This window comes from Parasteatoda tepidariorum, chromosome 8 (genome assembly GCF_982258835.1).
Source record: "Parasteatoda tepidariorum strain Cologne lab strain chromosome 8, Ptep-v5.0, whole genome shotgun sequence".
Lineage (NCBI taxonomy): Eukaryota > Metazoa > Arthropoda > Arachnida > Araneae > Theridiidae > Parasteatoda > Parasteatoda tepidariorum.
The window spans coordinates 67100998-67124131 of NC_141762.1; the positions used below are offsets into that span (position 1 = coordinate 67100998).

General features: G+C 29.9%; 1 protein-coding gene across 3 annotated transcripts; it reads right to left on the reverse strand.

Annotated features, from left to right (window-relative positions):
- Window positions 1-3332: 3332 nt before the first annotated feature.
- LOC107445342 (uncharacterized) lies at window positions 3333-17240 on the reverse strand. Of its 3 annotated transcripts, none has more exons than XM_016059711.4 (4): window positions 17089-17240; window positions 11633-12174; window positions 8718-9335; window positions 3333-6320 (listed from the first exon to the last, which is right to left on the reverse strand). In XM_016059711.4, exons 2-4 carry the CDS (start codon window positions 11784-11786, stop codon window positions 5911-5913), a joined length of 1182 nt encoding a protein of 393 aa, XP_015915197.2. In that variant the 5' UTR covers window positions 11787-12174; window positions 17089-17240; the 3' UTR covers window positions 3333-5910. The 3 variants fall into 3 exon arrangements, with proteins under 3 accessions (XP_015915197.2, XP_015915196.2, XP_042898687.1); XM_016059710.4 differs by lacking the exon at window positions 17089-17240 and adding an exon at window positions 15945-16138; XM_043042753.3 differs by lacking the exons at window positions 11633-12174; window positions 17089-17240 and adding an exon at window positions 15964-16149.
- Window positions 17241-23134: the final 5894 nt, after the last annotated feature.

The window sequence follows — 23134 nt, forward strand, 5'->3', positions numbered from 1 at the left end:
CTAATTGTGATAAATTGATGAATTAAACGGGTATAAAAAACAGTCCTCAATTATATAATTCTTCGGATGGGATAAAATAATATTTTAGTTCCTACATGATACATTTCACTAACATTGATTTATTTTTATGTAACCTTAAATGACATTATTTATGATACTAAGACAGAAAGTTTTAATTATAATCACTTACTAATCATAAAACTGAGTTTATTTAATCAAAACACTATACTATGCATTAAATACCATTAAAAAGTAAAATTCCGCAAAAATTCAGAATTTAAGATTGAATATTGCACTACCCTTTTAATCGAATAACCCGCTTAATAGCTTAAATTTGGCTGGTACCGATGGTATTCCTTTAAGCGGGGTTGACTGTATTTATAATGCCTTGTTTTCACAGTGCACTCTTCGACTTTTAACAATTAACAATGGTCAATCGTATTTTGACCACTTTTTGACTTAAACAAAGTTAGCTAAAGAAAAGAAAATTAAAAATTTCAAAAACTTGGCTTTTTAAGTGAGTAAAAAAAGAAAAAATAATTCTTCTTAATGTTGAGCTCATCACTTTTGTAATAGGCTTCTATGATTCACACCAAATTTTACCCTCAACTTAGCTATCAACTTATCTTCAACTTAGCTAAAGATAATAGCTTCCTGGCGCGTAATTGATTATCCTATGGTTACCCACCTAAGGAGAATTTTGCTTCATTTTCTCTTCTTGGAGATTCATATCTCTTCATGGAGCATTTTGTTGTACTAGTGCATTTTGTGAAAAAAACATTAAATAAAAACACACACACACGCATAAAAATTATATGGAGATACCAGATACATTCAACTCATTTTAAACTGTTCTATATGAGCGTGCAACACATTTATGGCTTTTTCGAACAACTCTATTTAATTGAGTAATATTTCTGTTTTTAAAATTTCTTAGAATTTTTCTCATGCTGTTCAATAGATTCAGTTTTATTGTCAGAGTTACTTCAGTAATTTAATTTCAAAACATTTTGTAAAGGACCCGGAAAATTTTTAGGGTCTTGAGCCTGAATTTGTCTTGATCAGTCCCTGGTTACAGTCCCCTTGCCATCTGGCCAACCGTGTGAGGTTTTCGTAGTTTTCCTCTCCATGTAAGGCACATGCGGGTTATTTCCATCAAAAAGTCCTCCACGAAGGCAAATTTGTCCAAATACTTGATCCCTTGTCTTCTGGATTGAGTTCTGATGAGTTGAACATTAGTAGTCGTAAAGCCAAAACAATTGGGTCATCTGTTCAAAGACGATTATAAAATTATATATATATATATATATATATATATATATATATATATATATATATATATATATATATATATATATATATATATATATATATATATATATATATATATATATATATATATATATATATATATATATATATATATATATATATATATATATATATATATATATATATATATATATATATATATATATATATATATATATAATTAAGTAGTAGTTTAATTACGTCGCTCTAGAGCTGCACAATGTGATGTTGGGGACGGTCTGGGAAACATCCATGAGGTTGAAACGAAGACATACCATTAAAATTTTTATCCTCTATCGGCACCCCCGATTTAAGGATGAAATCGAGAAATTCAGGATAGAACAGTTTAACGAGAACTGATACCGCTCACCCTCAGTCTTTCCGCTATCTGATAAAAGTGGTGAAACACACACCACTGCCAGTGTTGCTTGACTTTGGTGACCTACTAGGAACCGTGTCTTACTATTGAAATATAAATAGTGTTAATTAAATTTGAATGGACAAAAATATAAAGTTTATTAAATTTTAAATAAGAGCTCAGAAGTAAGGCTGTATTGATTCTCTCAACTAAAGTAACTTTATAACTAAATTTAAACAAACGTAATTCGCTAAATAAATAGTAAATACCTTAAAGATAAAGAACTTAAAGTGTAAAAATTTACCCATATTCAAGGATGGTGTTGTATTACTTGATAATGCAGGCATATTAAAGTTGAAAATAGTTGTATCCAAATAAAGCGGAGAGCTATGTATACCATACACTGTAATACATTCTATAGAATTCAACGCTGACTAAAATCCGACACACAAAAAATCCTAGAGAGTTTTGATCATTGTAAAAGAGTTGAGGATTATATAGAAGAGCGTACAGCTGGCACGAAATAGGGGAGGCTTACCTCACGCTGTTCATCACACGTAGCTTATCACACGCGGCTTCCACCACGCGGATCTTCACACGTGGTGTAGCAGCTGTCAGATCAGAGAAAATTTGCGGGAAGAATTATTGAATCGCATAAGATGTCATTTATAAAACGTGTCACATGCGTACCATAAAAAACAATTGCTTACAAATTTTAAATGTTAAGAGCGATTAAGGAGAAGTTTTATTAGTTTTTATTTGAATAATTATAAAAATTATAATTATTAAATTATAATTATTAAATTATAATTATTAAAAATAATGACAAATACAATTAAGGATAAACTTTAGTAATTTTCAATTGAATAGTGTCGCAACACGGTACACTTTTAATTATTAAGAACAATAATATAAGCAATAAAGGAGAAACTTCATTAGTTTCCATTTAAATAATATTGTATCCCAGGTATATACCTTAATTCAAGAGAATCAAGATAAAATTCCACAAGTATAAAGAGGTGTTGAGGAACCCGTCATTAACGAAGAAATCGTAATTCATATGAATGAAACAAGATTCCAAGGTATCAAGATGAGCTTCTGTGACAGGGGTAGAAAAAAGTTTGGCATTTGACAAAAATTAAATTTGAACCCAAGATTCTAACAATGGGCGGCAATAAGTGATTTATCGCATGTGTTTGTTTTGCCTAATGTTACGACTTTAGCTACATAGTACAAATTAGAAGCGCTTGAAAATTTAGATTCAAGGAACATTGGTTACTCGCCATCTAACAATAGCGCGTGAAAATGCATTTTACCCTGGTTTGCCTCGCTATTTGCAGTTTTTATGGTTGTGTTTTTTCACGTTTACAAGTTTTTCATCTTCTCTTTCACTATCGGCTGCAGCGGTTTTTTTTTTTTTTTTTTTTTTTTTTTAAATTTTTGGTGGCAACTTCACATTTTCTGTTTCAAGTCGTTTATGTTTCTGTTTGTTGCAAAGTTATTCGTTACTTGCTTGCAAAGAAATTCACGCTATCAATATTTTAATCACTTTAAGACTAATTAGAGTTCAAAATAAGCCTTCAATCAAAATTGTGTATGCAATTTCTGATAGAAACGAATTAGCTGACACAAAACTATAGAAGGATGAAAATAATAAAATAAACAAATTTTAAAAAGCTTTATTTCAAAAATCAAATCTTGCAGATAAAACTATCTTATAATACATAAAACAGAAATATATTTTTCTTAACAAATAATTCGTATTTTAGATTATTATAATAGCAGTAAGTAAAGGTCAAAATCTGACTTCAAATTTTGGAAACGATAACATTATTCTATTACTCAAAAAGTTAACAAATAAACTAGTCAGCAGTGAAAAATTTTCTTAACCTAGCCATTTTTTTCTTTTTACTAAATCTTAAAGTGATAGTGAAATTGTTGATTAAGCAACAATTTCACAATTAAAGCAATGAGTTGAAAATTTTAACACGCAATGCAGTCCATTTTTACCAAAAGTTTATGAGGGAAAATTGCTTAGAAATTAAGTTTTAAAGATAAAAAAATAACATTTACAAGATAAAAATGATATATCATTTATATGATATTTCATTTTAAAGATAAAATGTTATATACTCATACATTATTTTCGTAAAATTTTAAGACTTGCTCATAATATCTTCTAAGCAATTAGATCTTCCCAAGTACTATTTCTAATAGATATTTCGATTTTAAAAACAGGCCATGATTTACATATAATTAATTTATAATTAATTTAAATTCTAACTTAATTTATAATTAATTTGAATTCTGACTTAATTTACAATTGATTTTAATTCTAACTTCATTTATAGTTAATTTGAATTCTAATTTAATTTATAATTAAATTGAATTCTGACTTAATTTATAATTAATTTTAATTATAACTTAATTTATAATTAATTTGAATTCCACCAATTCAAGTTCACAGCAGCAGACATGTCAACAATACTTGCCCTAGTCACAATTTAAATATTTCACTGTAACGTAGCTTCGTAGTGGGTCAAAGGAACACTAGCAGCAAAATAACTTGGGCTTTCATTTTACCAATATTCCCGAATCTCGGCACAATAAAGATTTAAAGGGCAAATATTTTCCAATGTTGGCTCACTAAAAAATTGTCAAATTCACCCGATATTTTATAGTCATTATTCAGCCAATATAAGCCCTATTTTGGTTGTATATAGACTAATATTGGCCCTACATAGAACCAATATTAAAAAATCTAGACATCCTAATATTGGTCCCTCGGTGCATGTTCACATAGAATCCATATTGAGCTAATTTTGAGACCAACTGGAGCCAAAGTAAAATTGTTGCTAGGGAAAATTCAGAAATTTTTTTTTTAAAAAATTAGAATATTTTTTAAGAAATTCAGGGCATTTTATGGAATGTATCAAACATATATATATACAGATATCAAACTACTTTTGCAAATGGCAAAATTGTGGCAAAACTGAAAAAAAAATCATTTGCTCTACTTTAAAGAAAATTTTATTACAAGAATAATTAAATTTAATTAGTTTAATTTTAGAATTTATTTATATAGAACAAGAAATTTTAACAGTTTTGAGAATAATTTTAACAATACTGAACAAAATGCTCAAATCAATGCATTGAAAAATTTTATAGTACTGTTGCATTAAAAAAATAACCAGTATCAATTAGTTAATATTTCTTCATACTAATATTTAATTAAAATTTGTAGTTGAGTTCAATATTTCTTTAATCAAATCATTTTAAACCTAAGTTTCAAAAATCTCGAGATGAGAGAACTATATATATGTCTCTTAGCATTTTTGTAAAAAAAGTAATTTAGTAGATTATTCTTCAATTCATCATTTAAAAATTCTATGATATGCTTATTGCATTGTTGATTGGAATTGATCATTTTCAAATCATATGAGAGAGAAGAATCAATAATTGGGAAACAAGACATTTTTTACTGCATTTGCTTAAATAATAAATAAGCATATGACCCCTGAATTCAAAATATTATTGATTTAATTCCATACAAATTTTAAAATATAAAATTGTTAATTGATTTTTTTTCATAGAATGATTCAATTCCCTAGAAAGTTTAAACAACGAAACCTGTGTGTAAGGCTATGTCATAGTGTCACGAGATGAGAAAGAGGGTTAAATCATTTGAAGATGCAAATTACAGCTGATGCTTCGTATCTTGAGATAAGAAAAAGGGTAAAATCATCTGAAGATGCAAGTTACATCTGATGCTTAGAGACATGAGATAAGAAAAAGGGTAAAATCATCTGAAGTTACACATTATCTCTGATTCTTCATATCATGAGATGAGAAAGAGGATAAAATCACCAAACATCACATTTTCTGATGGTTTTTCAGGATATTAAAAATAAAATTTTAGAAAATGTTAAGTCTGATATTTCCTTTAACGAGTTTAGAAAGATAAAAGCCTAGCCAATTTTGCGATTTTTTTTAAAAAATTAAATAGTTTATGTATCTAATTTATTTGTGTATAATGAACTCCATACAATTCTTTCCGACAAGATAATATAAAATTATAATTTAGAAAATATTTGTTCAAAAAAATCAAGCCACTAAGTTCCTGATAAGTTTAGGATACAAAGTTTTGGGTGCACTATTTTAATAATTTTTTAAATATCTGAAAGGTATATGTATGAATGCTAAGATTTTCATACTCAATTATTTTTAATTCAATATTGGTACTAACGTAGTTGACACTTTTTACAGTATTCATGGTTTTTCAACCTTTCCCTCAGATCTTTTAGAAGTTTAGCTTCATAATTATCCTTCTTGCGTACTACTTTGCGCTCATAAAAGAGCTTCAAGACACCGTTTATTTTCTTAATGACTGCATCAAAACCTGTAGTGTATTGGTAGACCATTTCTCCAGGATGGTGCATTCCGCGCACGTGAGTTACGAACGCATCAAATGTATCAATGTCCATTATATGATCAGTCTCTTCATTTTCTTTCCACAAACCAGGCGTTCGTCTCGGCGAAATAGTGGTACTCTTTCCTGTCGTTTTACCACGCTGACTTTTCAGTTCTTTTGGATTTTTAGTACCCTTGATGAAAGTCTTCGGTTGTAATCGTTGAGCATCATTTGGCAAACCTGAGAAGAAAAATGCTTGCATTTATATTTCCACTAATAGACACTCCACTAGCAATAAAGTCATTTTTCTTAACTAATTAAGAACAATTCAGAGTCTTTCGCTAGAAAACAGAACTAATTAAATAGTAGTGGGGTAAAAACCTTAATTTTACTCCATTCTCCTCTATGTGTTATTTTTTCTGACTTTAAAAATAATTTTAACTTTTCGAAGTATCTACCCTTCATAAAAATAATGTTATAAAGCAGAACTATTTCCATTTAGCAATAATTTATCAGTTTGAAAATAATTAAATTATAAAGTGAATGTTAAATAACCTGCTGAAGTATCATTTCTAGTAGGACAATGTTGTTGTTTCTAATGCCACTTGCCGGTACCAGCCAGTCTGCTTGTGAAATCAAACGAATTTGAGGCAGAGGGTGCGTTTCTTGTTTTTCAATGGCCAAGAATACGACTTCAGACAAACACACGTCACAACCCTTTTATGGAACTGATTCATTCATACACAGATGGTGATTTTGACTTGAACCAGAGAACAATCAATCTCCAATTAAGTACCCCCCCCCACAGGTAAGACTTGTAATGGGAACATGGGGGATTTTGTAACCCGACAGATTTTAAGTGCACCATTCACCATTTACTACAAGGGTAGTCTTCAGCCGGTGGGAATCAAACTCACGACCTCTTAGTAATTGGCCGAATGCCCTATTAACTAAGCTATCCCGGCCCTGTAGGGCAATGTATTTCCATAATAAATTAGGGTTATTTTGTCCACTACTCAGTAACTTTCTTTCGCAGAGTGTCATAAGGACTATGGTATACGATACAGATGCAAGTAATGAGGAAAACGTTCACATTACTAATCATGACCCCAGTAACAGAATTCAAGGAGTTAATTTGCAACTCAATCTTCATCAATCCAAGTTTTCCTATGACCTCAACTCAATCAGAAACTATTACTTTAAAAAATCTATCTCAATCTAACATACAGGTAGCAAAATTTTCAAATGTAAGATCCTGACATATAAAACTTTATGTTGTTTTAAATTTAAATTGAGTTTATTATTTACATCGCACTAGAGCTGCACAATGGGCTGTTGGCGACGATCTGGGAAACATCCCAGAGTACATGCCATCAGAAATTTGATCCTCTGCAGAGCTCTCCTCTCCAGTTTTGCTAGTCTGGAGACCTGGGCCCAGTGTCGAGCACTTTACGGTAGAGCAGTTTCAAAGAACGCATCACCGCAGGAGAAAATTTTCGTCGCAAATTTTCTTTTCCCTACATAACTAATTTAAAGCAAAGATAATTTGAGTTTAGATAAACCTAGATTAAATCATGAAGTTTCAATGGCTTAAAAAATTTTCAAAATACCAAACGGCAAACAAATTTTTGGAATATAACTTCTCCATTGCGCAATCCTAAGTTATCTTCTCTTATTTTATTTTCATATTGATATTTTAAAATTTTATTTTCAGTACTTTGAACTTCATGGCATACTCTAGGTTTGCCCAAACTCACTTTTTCTCTTCTTTAAATTTTAAACTTGTTATAAAGGTGAAAGAGAATTGGCGACCAAAAGTTTCTCCCGATGTATGGCGTCCTCTTTATACCTCATACATTAGGTCTCTTCGAAAGCCTCACCTTCTCTCTCACAGGCCCCAGCTTGTGAGGCTGGCTTGATTTTAATAATCTACTGGGAATAATACCTCATGATCAGTCCATTGTGGGACTAATTTTATATGATAAGACAAAAAAAAAGTCGAATAAATCCCTGCACAGTTAAGATAGTAATCGAGTAGAAGAAAAAAAATTCTTTATTTTTTTGCTGTTTGTGATGACTCGCGATTCACCTTTTTAGAAAGAAGTTTAGAGATAGTTTAAAAAGAAATCTCAGCAATTTCTTCCCATTAGATTACTTTCTTTTTTAATTAAGATGAAAAATAATCTGCAGATCCTAAAATAAAATCTACAGCACCGATGCCATGCTGGAAGATTTCTGCTGACGTGCTGACAGACTCATATGACTAAATTATGTCTGACGATAAAAGAGCGGCGGAAATGAAACGAGACATTAAAAGTTTGAAAAATTCGCGAACTTGAAAGCAAAAAATTCTATAATTGCAATATTCCTCGAGTTGTAATATTTAAAGTAATGCTTCGCAAACTTTTTTTTAACATATTGTGCTCCATCAAAGAAACAAAGACAAAGAAAAGAAGAAATATATAGCGACACATAATAACATATATTATGTCTAACAATAATGAGCCCAGAACTGATTAAAGAAATTAATTACTCTAACTAATTGAGAAATAAATAAAATTTAGCTAGAAACTAAAATCTGGCAGCAGTTGACGGTACAAATTAAAAAAACTACATGAGCAAAAAGAGATATTTTACCTTGCGATGTAGATCGATTAGGAGAGCTTCCATTTGAAGAAATTGTTGTAATTTCTTGATTTCTCCCATAATATGAGATCTCGCTAGGTGCGGATGTGGATGGTAAATCTTTATCAAAATACTCAAGCGTTGCTGTTGTTGAATTTTTATTTGAAGGCGTAATCGACGATTCTTTTCTACGAAGTGATGCTGTTGCTGTGTCTTTATTAGTTAAAGATTGCCTGTTGCCAGTGTTCGAAGATTTTTTAAAATTTTTCGGATGTGATGCCTGGCCAATACCATCTTCAGTAAGATTCCTTCTTTGTATATTGCTCCCAGAACTACTTGGCTTTCTTATAAATGTTCTATTGGCGCTACTTTTTGCATTGCTACTTTTTGCAACGCAATTGGTTCCGAACGATTTATTTCTTCTCGCGGGTTTCGGCACTGTAGGTGGAGAGGGTGGAATATAAATATTTTTGATTTCCACAGTACAGTTTTTGATTTTACAATTCATTTTATGCTCTTGTGACTGTTTCGAGAGACTTTTGGAGTCTTTTTTTCCAGGAAGATTTCTGCTTGAGGAATGAGTTCTAGAAGAATTGGGTGAATCCTTATTTATCCTGAAGTTACGTATTTCTGGAAGAAAAAAAGACAATTTATAAATGTATAACCGGAAGAATCAAACGAAAATCTGGTTAACATTTAACTAAATCAGTATTGACATTTACTATATTTCGTTTTGTGTGAAGAGAAAATTTAAATCCAACAATGCTTTAAAGCTTTAAAATAAAAGCTGTTATTGCTTTAGATACGAGGGTTGCTATTTATATTTCTGGCCTAATAATGAAAAAACAAGCATGTAGGATCGAAATTGGTTTCATTGTTTTTCAAAATATTCTCCATGATGATCAATAAATTATTTGCATGCGTTTGAACCAATTTTCAAAGCACTTTTTCCAGTCCGATTGAGGTAACTCCAAAACATGCGTTTTGAATGCATCAACCGCTTCTTCGGGGGTCGAAAATCGTTGTCCACATAATTTATTTTTTATGTGTGTGAATAAGAAGAAGTCATTGGGTGCCAAATCAGGGCTGTACGGTGGATGACAAATCAGTTCGATCTTTCGCTCCGTCAGAAATGCCTTTGTTTGAGTCGATCTGTGAGAGCTCGCAATGTCATGATGAAAAATGATTCGCCTGTTCTTCTGCTTTTTTCGAATTTCTCCGATGACTTCTGGCAAACAAATGGTCGTGTACCATTCAGAATTGACCGTCCTGCGTTGCTCTAACGCCACTGTTGCCTCATGACCGTTAATGCCGAAGAAACAGGCAATCATTTGTTTCGATGTGCTTCTTCCTCGAACAACTTTTGTTGGTTTTGCCTCGTCTTGGAAGACCCATACAGTTGATTGCTGTTTTGTTTCCGGCTCATATGCATAGATCCATGATTCGTCACCTGTGTAGATGTTATACACAGCCTTTGATGTACCTTGAAAGTATTTTTCCAACATTTCCTTGCACCAATCGACACGAGCCTTTTTTTGAGCGTTTGTCAGATTATGCGGGATCCAACACGAAAAAAAAATTTTTACGCTCAAATGTTCATGCAATATTTTATTGATGCTAGTCATACTAATGTCCAAAGACGCCTCTATCTCACGGTATGTCACATGACGATCTTGCTTTATCAGTTCACGCACAGTATCGATCTTTTCTGGCACAACAACGGATTTTGGACGACCTGCACGGGATTCCTCCTGGATCGAACATCGACCACGATTAAATTCGTTATACCAATTTTTTACAGTGCTGTAGGATGGCGCTTTATCGGTGAATTAAGAATTAAGTTCATCGAAGCACTCTTGTCTTGACAATATACGTCGAAAGTTATGAAAAATAATGACACGAAAATTTTCACGATTCAATTCCATTTTTTGAAAGAGAAGAACTTTTCAATTTACTGTCAACAACACAAATGAAGCTATAATGGTAAATCGTCTGCTGAATTTATGTTTCAAAATATCAAACTTTCGATTAAAATCGTCTGCGGTCGCCTAGCAACCCTTACTGTTGCCAAGGCCAGAAATATAAATAGCAACCCTCGTATAGTTACTGAAAGTTCTAGTTAGTTCACGGAAGATGTTTGAAGTGCGTAAACAAAGGATAGAGTGTTAAAAAAGGAGACATGGCCATACTTGTGCAATGAGGGTATAGAGTTGTACTTTTGCTAAAACGCTATACAGTAAGAAAAAAGCTTCATGGCAAATTCTGTTTTACACACTTAAACAATTTAAAGAATGAGTTCAAGTAAACCATAAAGTTTAAATGCTGAAAGAAAATTTTCATAACAGCGAAATAAAAGCAAATTATGGTTATTTTAATACAAAGTAATACTGTCAGAATTTGCATTTTGATATTTTGAAAAAATAAATTTCCGCATTTTAAATTTCATGGTTTATTTGTATTATTTCCGCATTTTAAACTCTTGGTTTATTTGAACTTTTATACTTCTTTACTTTTTTCTACACTTCAAAATTTACTTATTAATCTAGATAAAACAGAATTTTACATGAAACGTTTTCCCCCCGGTATAGTGACCTCTTAAGGAACCATATGTATCAGTAGGCCTTTTTATAAAAATACAGATACGCGGTGTTGTGTGTTGTTTCGAGAAATAAAGGATGGGCCCAATAGAATTTTATCAGCTGATAAGTTTTAAACCTAGCTAACGTAATGAAATTATATGTATAAACGTGCTCCCCCAAAATAAACCCTTTCTCCACCAAAAGATTTGTACGGTACACAAAAAGAAGCCTGGATAAAAATGAAAATTTCGCATGAATTGGAAATCCTCGTTGCTACAGCAGATGCAAATTTTCTAACGATACAATACAATATTAACAGATATTTTAAGAAATATTTACAGAACTCACTTGATTCTTCAGAGGTGGTTTGATGTGGTCTTGCAGACAATTGTGTGTTTTTGGATGTTTTACTCGAACTAGTTCTCGGAGCAGTTGCTGATGCAGTGAACAAAGCTCCATTAATTTCATCAGGACGTTCAAAAATACGAAAGACGTTTGCCATTCTACAAGAACTTTTATTTTTTATGCTAAAGCTAGAACTCTTCGTAGGCCGAGAAGTTGAACTTTCTCTATAATTATCAGAACACTTTCTTTGACTGCCAATTGTTGAGGATGAAAACTGACTTTAGTGGTCTTTGTCTAATTCTCGATGGGAGCTTATAGTTGATAAAATGTCATAAGTCGATCAGCTCATTTCTCTTTATTGAATAACTCTGATTTGGGGAGTAAGAAAAGTTTATAGTGTTCTTTTCTCTTTAAAGGCGAAAGACTTACAAATGTCGATTCTTACAAATGTTGATTTTGAGTTTTTCCCAATGATTTGAATCATGGAGGTGAAATGATTGCTTTTATAATTATTCTCCAGAAATTGTCCAGCATAGTGTATTCAACTGTAATAGAAATATATGTATATAATAGAAATATACGTATGTAATAGAAATATATGTATGAAATAGAAATATATGCGTACAATAGAAATGCAGTCAAAACCCGTTATAGTGAAGCTTCAAGGGACCGAAATTTCGGTTCACTATATCCGTACTGCAAACAATTTTAACTAATTTTCCGAACTGCTTCCTTTTATTACACATTGTTTAAACAAATGACTCATAAAAAGAAATGCAAAAATGATTAAACAATTTGTAGTAACAAAAAATTTGCTAACTTTTATTTTTTATTACTCTTCGTCTTGCGGGCCGGAAATTTAGGGATGGCCTTTATTCAGGGATGGGAAACTGAGATAGAAGAATCAAACAAGAAAACATGTCAATGGTTACGTTCCACTTTATAGATGATTTTAAAAATCGGTATATGTATTTTATGTAAAAATTTCAAAATTACCCAAAAAATGAAGAAGAAAAAATCAGTCGAAGACAGAAAAAAGTTCATAATATCCAATTTTCCCTCTCTCTTTTGGTTCACTGTATCCACAAAAAATATTTTAAGTGTATAGCAAGGCACGGGAGAGAACATTTCGGTCACTATATCCGGAAGTAAACTATAGACCATGTTCACTATAGCGGGGTATATGTATGTAATAAAAACTATGTATGTATAAATAAAATTCTTTAAGCAGAAGTAAATGTGAAGTGCTTAAAACTTACTGCTACTATGTTAAATTTAATTTGTTTGAACTTCAGTTATTCTTAAATACTTATTGTTAAGCAATTGTATTGGTCATTTTTATCTTCTTCCTTTTTGTCCATTTTCTTCCACTGTCTTGGAAAAAATAGGCTTCTTTCGGAAGAAATGCCAACCCTGTTTAACCCCTTAACGATCGGTTAATTTTCAAGAAAACGATCATAAATGTGCAAAATAGGTCATAAAAGTAAAAAAATATTTTTTTTAAAATATGTATAACTGTTAGCTGCAACCGTGGCAAAATAAACTTATTTTGGCTTAAATACAGCCTTTTTTCTGAAGAAAGAAACATTTTATGCATCCAAATTCGGAATTACTACGCCCAAAATAAGGGGTAGATGAAAATTTAATTAACCAGTTTTTATAGTTAAACCATTATAACAAGTCAAATATTTGTTACTCTTGTGTCATTTAAATGTGCGAGGTTTCTTTTCATATCTTTTAACTGATTAGTAAAACTAAAGCAATTCTTATACAAAACATTATAAGACTTCGTCCCAAAGGAAAATATATAGTATAATGGGAAATATAAATGAACTAAATAATTTTTATTTATTAATTTGTTATTAATGAAAAAAAATTGCAAGGTACAAAAATGTTTATACAGGAGCTGCATTGCGTCGTAGCATTCCTTGGAAACAACTTTGCTCAGTTATTGCTGCGTAGGTAACCTTTAATAGTCAGTTCTGTGTCTTAAAAGTGTCCAAATATAACAAATTACCCCTCCGCGTATGAGATACCGTCAGTGATGAGTTTTTAGTCGGGGAAACACCCGTTTGTTGCATACATTAACCGGTAGATTTGTGAAGTTTACAAAGCTTCCTACTGGTACTGTTTATCGGTTTTTTTTTTTTTTTTCTTTTTTTTTGACAGGGAAGTTTTGGACCACCCCTCAATACAGCCCAGATCTTGCACTAAGTGATTTTCCGAAGTTTCAAATATCATTTTGGCGGCAACCAATACAACGATGATGAAGATGTGAAAACGGTCGTGATCTCTTGGTTATCTAAGCAGGTAGCAAGTTACTATGAAGAGGGTATTCTACTTATAGTTGTAAGGTACGATAAGTGTTTAAGCAAACTTGGGGGCAACTATTTGGGGGGAAAAAGAGAAACATATGTAGAATCAAAAAATGAAAATTTTCGTTCGTTTGGTTTTTATTTTTGAACTGCCCTTACTTGAATGACAGCTCTCGTATATTCAGAATTTTCACTTTTTTTCTTTGAAAAAAAAAAACCAAATGCCATCTCAAGTAACACCAAATATTAGATAACATTAGAAAATGAGTTAAACCTAAGTTTATCTTGCACAACTTCTAATATTAGAAAGACACAAAAGGTCGCTGTTTGCTCTGCATTATACAATATTAGATTCTATGCAAATTAGTATTATCTAGCGTTCGCGTTCGCCGTCAACTGATCAATAAGAACTGATAACAATATTGCATTGAACAATAAACTTATCAAAAACAATCTCCATCTTGCTTAATAATTCGTATTCTCACAAGTAAACAGGTACACTGGCAAAACAACTCGAAAAAAATCAAAGAAAAATAAACCATTAGAGAAAAGCACACACGAATCAAAATTGAGCCTTAATTCATTAAATATTATTTTAGTTTATTAAATATTGATGAGAGTTAATTAATTATTATTTTAAAATTAACTAAATGTTAATGTGTTGATTAAATATTGTGTAAAAAGTGCTTAAAATACAACTATTAAATTTGAAGTAAATGAATAGGAATTTTTCAAATTTCATATTTTTTCAATGCTTTTATTTTTTACACTTCATATATTATTATTATATTTTCATTCACATATTATATTTTCATCATTTTATAAATTGAAAAATTTTTAATACCAGTAAATGCACTGATCGTAATGAGATATGATAGTCATATAAAAATGAAACCTTTTAAACAATTCATTTTTTAAACGATTAATTTTTTTAAACAATTAATTTTTTCAAAGAGTTCATTCAAAAAAACTGCAAATTAAAATAAAATGTTTCAGAATTTTTTAAAAATATTTTTAGCTCAAAGAATAGCACCCAGAGAGAATATTACAATTGGTTGCAATATAGGAGAACTAACTATCAAAGGACATATATGAAGAGCTTAAGGGAAGAACCAGATAAGTGACATTCAAAAAAAAATTGAGGTTGCTCGGGGAAAGTACTTATTTTAATATATATATATATATATATATATATATAAGCTGCTAAGTGACTTGGTACCAAATAGTTAACGAAAACTACCCTAGAAAATCACCTTGGTGGACATTGAATGCTAAGGAGTGGAGAGAAAAAAAATTGATGAAAATGACAAACTTGAAACAACTTCAATACTTTAAAAAGAAATTTATACTTTTTTACGAATGAATAACTAAAAATGACAACAACAAATAACCCTTAAATAACTTCATACAGTTTTTTTTTTTTTTTTTGTTTGTTTCTGGTTCACATTAGTTTCTGTTTCAGACATACTACCAAAGTAATAAATTTTTTTCTAAATCTCGTTGAAAATAAATATTATTTTGGGTCAATCTTACTGGTTTCTCTACCTTTCATAACATAAAAAAGCTTGACTTTTTTAATCAATTAATCAAAATTATTAAAATTAATTAGTATAATAAGTTTACCAACAATAAAAAATTCCCATAGTTAACAGTAAGTCGGTTATTTATTTAAGTTAAAAACTTAATGTTATAAGGAATTTAAAATTAATCAGTAAAGAATAGTCAATTGCATCAGTCAATTGCGACGATCAAAATTTTATCAAATATTTTATTTTAAGTAAAGATTTAGGTAGTATAAAAGAATGATTTTATAAAATTGGTTATCTTTATTACTTATTATTATACATGACAAAACTCTTAAACATACAAACAACGATCAATCAAGTCAAAGATTATAATTGACACAAATTAAATCATTATTACATTATACTAAATTATTATTAAACAAATATATTTAAATCAAAGTGTGAAACTGGTAAATATACTAATAAAGGTATTACCTGATATGGGGTACCCTACCTAATACATTCATACACCATGATATCTTGTATCAGTCAGTATCAGGAAACTTTCTTCCTTATTTTTCCACCAGCTCCTGTATTTTATGCTTTACCTTTTTTAACTTTTTTTCTTACGCCAAATTAAAAAGGTCCTCACACAGGCCTTTCCTACCTGCTCTGTATTCATCCACCCCAATGATGTCAATCTCAAACAACCAATTAACTTCTAACTGTATGACATCACTAGCATGTCTTGGATGATATCAGTACTTTAATGTCCGTTCCATATGGTTTTTTCTTTGCCACATTAATTATTTTACTGTACATACAAATGTGATACTTACAAACTTTAAAATTTTGGGGCAACTTTTTTCAATTTATTATTATTGTTACTAGCAGAATATTTTTTTTCTTGCGAGTTGAAATTATCTAAGTTCTAAGTAATCAATAAATCGGTAATGATCAACATTTCGAAGTGATGCACAAAATTTAAAAAGATTAGCGTACACAATTGATTTACTTTTAAAAAAATGTATTGTTACTTGTTGCATTTTTAAAAATTAATAATATATATTGCTGTTAATTAGAGAATTATTTATTAAGATAATGGATTGAATGAATTGTATTGATGATTGATTGACGATATGATGGTTTCGGAACTATGTAAATATGATACATCACAATAATAATAGTTATATCTTGGAATAGGACGAAAATTGTCTTTTGTACTTGTGTTTCAATATAGTCATTGAGTTAGAAAAAATATTTACTTTATGAGTTTTAAAAGTATATATCAAGCAAACAAATTAATTAAGGCCGAAAATGAAATCGAGATAAATTAAATTAAGGGGAACGTGATCTAATTATGATCTTAAGAAAAAGTGGTGGTACAATGCTATAGTGGGATAACAATAACCCAATAGGTTCAAATGGTCACAAAGTGTGCGGTTTAAACAAATCGGATGAATTGCTATCACCAAATTTGGAATAAAATGAAATCTAAAATTAATCAAGGTCATAAAATAAAAGATAAAAACACAATGACTTGCTGTATCTATATATAAATATACCATTTAACTCAATTTAGAGGTGTTACGAAAAAGAAATAAAACAAATAACTAAAGCAATAGCAAAAAATACTCACTGTATACAAAAATATTCCAAAAGAACATGCGCAATCAAAATGACGAGACTATGATTTTCAAACATCTTTTAATTGAGCACAACTTTGTAATCACAATTTACACCAGAAAAACATATCTTCTGACACAACTTTAACAAAAGAATTAAAAATGAAATGGGTGACAAGAGAATTTAATAATATTGCGTCATGCATGAAAATAAGATATAAGAGAAAGATAAATTTAAATGGTGATAATTAGATAAATACAGAAGGAACGCTTGAATTTGTAAAGGTTTTTTAAAGTTAAAGACAATTAAAGGCATAAAAAGTAGATATTCAATTTACGGAAATTAATTACGGTTTGAGGATTTCATTAAAATTAAAAGCAAAAAAACAAACAGGATGTAAATAGAAAAAAAATAGTGCGTGGAGTCCCTCCGCGCGGAAGAAGTTAATCTTCGCAACCGGCGACGTTAATTGTAGAAGAATCGGCAGTTGTAGAAGGATCACTAGTTCTATTCAACGACTCTTTTTCCTGCTCCGCTCGCTTCCGTGCTCTGTAATCACTTTAGTATTGTGCATTTTTCCCTCGTGGACCTCTTGAACCAGTGGAAGTGCTTGTGGTTACCTCATCGTCTCGCCCTGGAAAATGTATTTGTATTAATAATGTATGTGAATGCGTCATAATGTAATTTCAGAAGAGAAAACCTGACAATCAATTGATATTCACAAGAGAGGCACCTTGACATAACCTTAAATCCGTCACGTTGTCCGTGGGATTGTTTTCCCTCATTTTTTACAATTGTTATCCACTAAATTTGAAAATAAAAAATACTACCCTATTAAATTATATGTGTATCAAAACAAACTAAAAAAATATTTATAGAAAAACAATACTTTTATGACTTTTATTATTTTTATGCTAGTGAGAACCAAAACAATATGAAAATGAATGACGGAAAACTGGATCCTACCACGTGATTTCCCGACCAATAAAAATGTAGCGTTAAACGTTTAACGCAACCTTGTTGGAAGTCGCATAAGAAGTATAACTTCAATAAATAAATAAAAATTCCCTCGCTAAGTCCGCATCCCGGAAAAAAACAGAGAACGCATCACTCGATGCAACCAGCAATAAAATCAACAAGAAAAATAATGTCTCAGTAGTTAAAAATACTTCGTTAACACGTTGAATGCCATGGGGGTTACAGGTGAACCGCACTGAGTTTGTTCGTATCAAAACGGGGGTCACCGGTGACCGGCGAAGCCAAGATTAATATGAAAACACGAAATTTGAGTAAATTTTCAATCATTTTTCTTATATTATTATCGTTACGTTACTAAAATGGTTTGATGAAATTAATGCAATATAGAACACACAAAAATAGTTTTATTTATATACACAGAATTCTTGATTTAATAAATTAAATTTAATAGATTTTTATCCACCACCATTTCTAAACAATATTTACAAATTTAGTTTGGAGTTATTTATCGTTTGGCCAGACGGGCAAGCCATGTAAAATTAGCGTGGCATTCACCGTGTTAACTGGTATAGATCCAAAAAAGCGACAGCCAAATAAATTTAGAGAGCGGAGAGTTTGAAAATCGGACGATTGCGGAGGTTAAGTAAACCCCCTTAAAAAATAAATGCAGAAAAGGAAAAAGCTGGAAGAGAGGAATATCTCTCTCGAAAGAAAAGTGAAATTTCGCCAGACAAGATATTTTAAAAATAATTATATATATTTAAATTGAGAAAGCAAAACACTAATTTAAGAAAATCACTTAGAAAATTTCGCAGAAAGCAAATTTAAACTGTTATATAAAAAAAGGAAATAAAGGTTTATGACATATAAATATTAAATAAAAGAGTACATTTTTACATTACGAAGTGTAAATGTGATAGTTGCTCTTTCTGGTGGCTTTATATTTTTAGATTAAGCAAAGTATGTTTTTAGAAGTTAGTCCTCTCAAAATGACTATTAACAATGTTCAGAATCATATGACATTATTCTATTGCTCGAGATCAACTCCTGATAGTAAAAAATTTCCATAATCTGCAATTTTCTCCGTTACTTATCCAATTCGTCCATAAATACAGTCGAACCTCTATTTAACGAAGTAGCTAAATCCTGATAGTAAGTTAGTTATATGGAAAATTCGTTAAATAGAAAATCACCTTTTGAAATACTTAAACAACACAAAACGGATTTTAAATTCATAAACACGAGGCATAATAAAATAGCAATGCATACGCCTTTATCTTGTAAACTAGTACCTACTATTAATTTTATAAGTCTTAACCACAAGAGAAATCTTCATTGAAAGCAAGAATCGGGCAAAACATTATCCAGTGTTACACTATCACGCTACATACACTTTCTATTTTTAAGAAAAACGATAAATTTATGTATAAAATTAGAGCTGCATTTATTATGAAGGTAATTTTTAGTATTCATTACCACATGCTTTCTTAAGTTTATTTGTTACTGATAAAATCAGTTAATTTTGTCTGAGTTACTCGCTTGAAATGTAAACAAAAAGAAAAAGAGTTCTCTAAAAGTTAAGTGGCTTTAAAAATCAATTCAAGGCCATTTTCCCCATAAAATGCGTCTGAAATGTACTGAAATATTTTGGGAAATCGGGAAAGTTGATCTCAAGGAAAAGTCCGTTAAGTAGAAAATTCACTTCTCAATTTGGAAGTTATTTTACGAAGGAATTTCCAAAATGCTCTTGGTTCATTTTCATAAAAATCGGCATCGGAGACAGATTAAGTGTATACAGTGAAAAAAGATATCCCCCTGAATAACTTTCGTTCTAATGATCGGATTTTCCCATACTAATTGGACTTTACACATTTGGATTTTTGGATTCTCAACCTTTAAAATATGGGAGGTAGCCGCAATCTGAGAAATATGGTCGCCATAGTTTAGTCCAGAGAGCGATCGAACCTTTAATTAATTAATTTCACTTTTTTTTTATGTTTCAGTCATATTTTTAAAGCTAACCAAGCAATTAAAAAAAATTGCGCCCACTCATAAAACCCGTTTACCCAACGATAATTTCATGCAAAAATAATATTTAATAATTATTTATTATTACTTAATTTAATTGTGAAGTAAGAAATTTTGAATTATGATGTATAATTTTTTGTACCATATTAATCTATATATTTTTCAAAGTTCGAGCTTGTGTTTTTATTTAGTGGATGACGAGAAGATTTAAAATTAATTATTTTTAAAAATTCTTTCGTAAATTTTTTTATTATTTTTGATTGTAAAACACGATGTTTTTCGTTAGTCGTCTGAAAATTTAATCGTAATTTAGTAAAGAAATTTGTATAAAACACTTTATTGAATAAAAAACACTTTATTCAACGAAAGTCGAGTTTTATGAAAGCATATTCCTGATAGAATGTAATTATACACCAGATTGTGAGTATATTTAATGTGATTATCTTTAATTTTTTAGTTTGTTTTTATGATAATTGCACAGTTTCTATAATATGCACACTTATGCATAGAGTTGGAAAAATATATTTATCAATTTCTTCAATACATATAGATTTTATAATTGTTAATACGAATACGTAATCGACATTTATTGGCATCTTAAAATTTCTCAATTTCTTATATATCATCATATTCTTAAAATAAAAGTTTTAACTACCTGTCAGCGCGTGTTTCGAAGAACTATTTTAACAACTATTTAATTGAATTCTAACATTTATAAAAACCTCATTCTTTGCGCGACCACGTTTATTATTTTTCATCAATGTACTTTTCATTTTTTAATACTTTAATTTAGGTTTTCTATTAAAGTAAAATTCTTTTTTAAATTATTGTCAAGTTTTTATAAAAAGAAAACTATTCGAATTATTGCCGACTAGCTGAGAATTAAATCTTGTTAATAAATGAAAAACATTCTACTGTTTAAAAGTTTTCGATTCAAAACAGCTGACTATCTACTAAGCATAATATGTTTTCGAAAAATGAAGATAAATTATTGATTATCTTCTTTCAATGTTTCTTGTGACTTCAATTTGGATTGTATAAAATGGCGTTGATATTTTATAAGTCACTACACACAAAGAGCTGTCGAACTCGTAGACAAAATTTTTAAGCGTCTTAAAATATCTTAATGTCGTCATAACATCTTAATTTTTAAATTAAATTTTTAATTACTTAGCCACTTAGGATTCACAGAATTATTCTACTAATTATTTCATTATATTTTTTACTCTTTCTTTATGCTACCTCATAGATTTTTTTTCGGTAGTATACTAAACTATTTTGTTTAATTTTTATCAGTGCTTAATGTTTTTCATTGAATTAACACTCGTTTTAAGTAATAGTTGCTTTTTTTTTCGAGACTCAGAACTATATAGCCAGTTAGTTGATAAAAATTGAAGAATTTCTGAAGAATTAAGAATTTCTATGTGAAAATCACTCAGTGCAAAATGAACTGATCGTAGTAAATAAGTGTACTCCTTTCTCTAAGATGAAACAAGTATATTATTTATTTACTTTTAATACTTATTTGTTTGGTTTGTGAAGAGTGAATACATATTAGTGCAACTCAAACCACAATTGTTTGCTTTGTTTTTTACTAATTAGAAACACAATTTTATTTTGACGTTTAAACTTATATATTACACCGTTAACTTTAAGAAAGCTGTTCTTTTAAAAAAAATATTGAAGAAGTTTTTTTTTTTTTTTTTTTTTTGTGAAAATTATTTTTCAACTTCAGCACAATTATCAAGATATTATTTTAGCATAATTTTTTATTAAGAAAATGTCTTATTTTGTTAAACAGCAAATATAAAAAATTGAAATTTGTAAAAAGATTCCTAAGCTCTGCCAATTTTAGAATTATCATCTCATTTGAAAATGTAATAAAAATAGTGATTTTCGAACTTATTTTGACTTAAAAAATGCGTAGCGATAAGGTTACACTTTTTACAGAAACCATGAATACCAATTTATCTTATATTTCGTCATAAGAAGATAAGAATGATATTGCTGCAGGGAACATACTCAATAATTTCGTTATTTCCAGAATTGAAATCTGCTTTGACGAAACATATTGAAAGCTGAAATGAGAAAAAATTTGAATCTCAGCTTATTCCAGTAATTTACTAATAGCGTCGTCAGGGTTAAGGATATGAGATGGAAGCCCCGTTTACTATTCGCTACTATATACTCCCTTTTGACATTCGACTTTTGAAATGTCAATTGTAAATGAATTGTTCTTATGTCATTAAAGAATATTATTAACGCTAGCAGTGAAAAAAAATTGTACTGTATTGACATTTCGTAGAAAGTAGTGACCAATTATTATTTTTTCAATCTAAGAACCCATACCTATATCTTAAGTAAAAGTTATTTAAAAATAGCGAAAAGTAATTTAATATACTGTGTTACTTAATGAATTATCCCAAGAAACAGAATAGAAAACATAAAAACTTCTTTGATTTAAAAATTAATAGATGATAATAAAAGTAGACATGTTTTGAACTTCCAATAATTAACGTCAAGTCATTCATTCACACCTGACGAGTTTTGAGAATGGGAGCCTACTTTTGAACTCTCGAAACATGTCGACTTTTATTTCCCTTTTCACATTGTTTGAATCCAATGATGTTATTATCATCAATTAATTATACTGTTTTACATTTGGTCCTTGGTCATTATTTCAATAAGGATTTTACGCTCGTAAAAATAAACATATGCGTTTTTATATTTTCACAGGATTCATATGGTCCTTAAAAAAGTAAAAGAACTGTAGCATCAATATTGTAACTGAAGTTATTCTTAATTTTGAAATTAAAATTTTGTTACCAGATATTTTGAGTAAATGAAACTGAATATTTTATCTTTTAAGTTTTTGTGCCCCCATTTCAGTATATTAAGGACCTTACGAGTTCTGTTTAAAAAGAGAATATCGTATCATATATATGCAAAGAAAACAAAGAAATCACAGTAGCGGTATCAATTGATAAACAAGCTTATCGCAATTGAAGAACATGTTGTGAGGCTTTTCTTGGTGAATTTGCGAAAAATAAGTT